Source organism: Eimeria mitis, genomic scaffold (assembly GCF_000499745.2).
Source record: "Eimeria mitis Houghton genomic scaffold, Emh_scaff394, whole genome shotgun sequence".
In the NCBI taxonomy this organism is placed as follows: domain Eukaryota; phylum Apicomplexa; class Conoidasida; order Eucoccidiorida; family Eimeriidae; genus Eimeria; species Eimeria mitis.
Genome location: NW_013572275.1, coordinates 15,317 through 16,559, shown reverse-complemented (window position 1 = coordinate 16,559; position 1,243 = coordinate 15,317). Strand labels below are relative to the sequence as shown.

Genomic DNA, 1,243 nt, shown 5'->3' with positions numbered 1-1,243 from the left:
TAGGCACACAGAGAACAGAGTATAGAAGGGAGCAATTGCGCGCACGGGGAGAAACGCCAGAGGGCCAAGAGTAATATGACAGGCACCGAACACTGACACATACAATGACTGCGCGCAACTAAGCTGCACGTTGAAGAGACTGCGGCAGTGGCGCAAAACAAGGTAAAATCACTGGGGTGCTGTAATTCCACCTGTGCTTTGTTTTTGTGTCTGTGATGAGCGAACATCGCAAACACAAAAGCGCAACACAGGTGGAATCACAGCATCCGAGTAGTATATGAGACGTTCCACAAGAAAACACCCTCAATCAAACTCGAGAACAACTGAGGCAGGCGCAGTACGTGCAAACAGAAGATACAGTGGCACGCTTCCAAAAATTGTAAGCCGAGGAAGAGCCACAGAACAAGAGTATGAGATACAGCCAATACCAAAACGAGAGGGTATTGTCTACACAACGTACGAGAAGGGCTTTTCTTGGTTTACAAGGGCTGCCGGATTGGTGAGGCAAACGAGGCTGGTAACAGTCTCCGATGCTGCAGAGAGGCGTCGAACGGGCTGTCCACCTTCGTTCTGGTCTTTTGTCTCTTCATCATCGGAAACAGGTGGGGTGAAGGCCTTGGCTGGCGACTCGCTGTACCGGCCCTCCAAGCTCACTGAGTGCAGGTACGCTGCTGCCTGAGGAGGTTGAGGGGTAGCCGGTTCGTTTTGCTCGGGAGTGGTCTCCTCAGAGCTTGGCTTTGTAGTGGTAGGGATGGTAGTGCTAGGGGTGGTTGTGCTGGTTGCGGTGGAGGCTGGACAAGTGATGTAGGCGCAGTCGACTGTGGCGCCGTCCTTGGGGTTGTAAAGGGCGACGAGCGAGCGGTTACGGCTGTCAGCATACACTCCCGTGTCGTTATCTGCGTACTCGGGTGGGAACTCCCCAAAGTTTACGTAGGCCTTTTTCCAGTAGGAGACGGCTGCAGAGCAGCCATCTGCAGGACCGATCTGAGGCGCGTAGGCGTAGGTTCCGGTGCGTGCGTACTCTGCCGCTTCTTTGCTCACAGTTGTCCCCTGAGCACGTCAAAATACGAACAGCTGAATTAAAAGCTGTTTTACTCGGAACATATGCCAAAAGTAAGCCCGCATACGGACGAGCAGAGCACGGCAGCGATGGAGACACAGTGCAGGGCAGTGGCATGCGAAATAAAGCCAACTTTCCTCCTTTATGGTGTCACATATAGCCTTGATGTACGCAGAATTGGTA

General features: G+C 52.9%; 1 protein-coding gene across 1 annotated transcript in view; it reads right to left on the bottom strand.

Annotated features, from left to right (window-relative positions):
* The window catches only part of EMH_0010760 (SAG family member), a gene marked incomplete at both ends in the record, with an annotated part of 3,722 nt that overhangs the window by 525 nt on the left and 1,954 nt on the right, over positions 1–1,243 (bottom strand). The window contains 2 exons of the mRNA XM_013499043.1: positions 461–1,050; positions 1,232–1,243. Of these exons, the coding sequence (XP_013354497.1) occupies positions 461–1,050; positions 1,232–1,243 (602 nt within the window). The remainder of the gene's footprint in view (positions 1–460; positions 1,051–1,231) is intronic.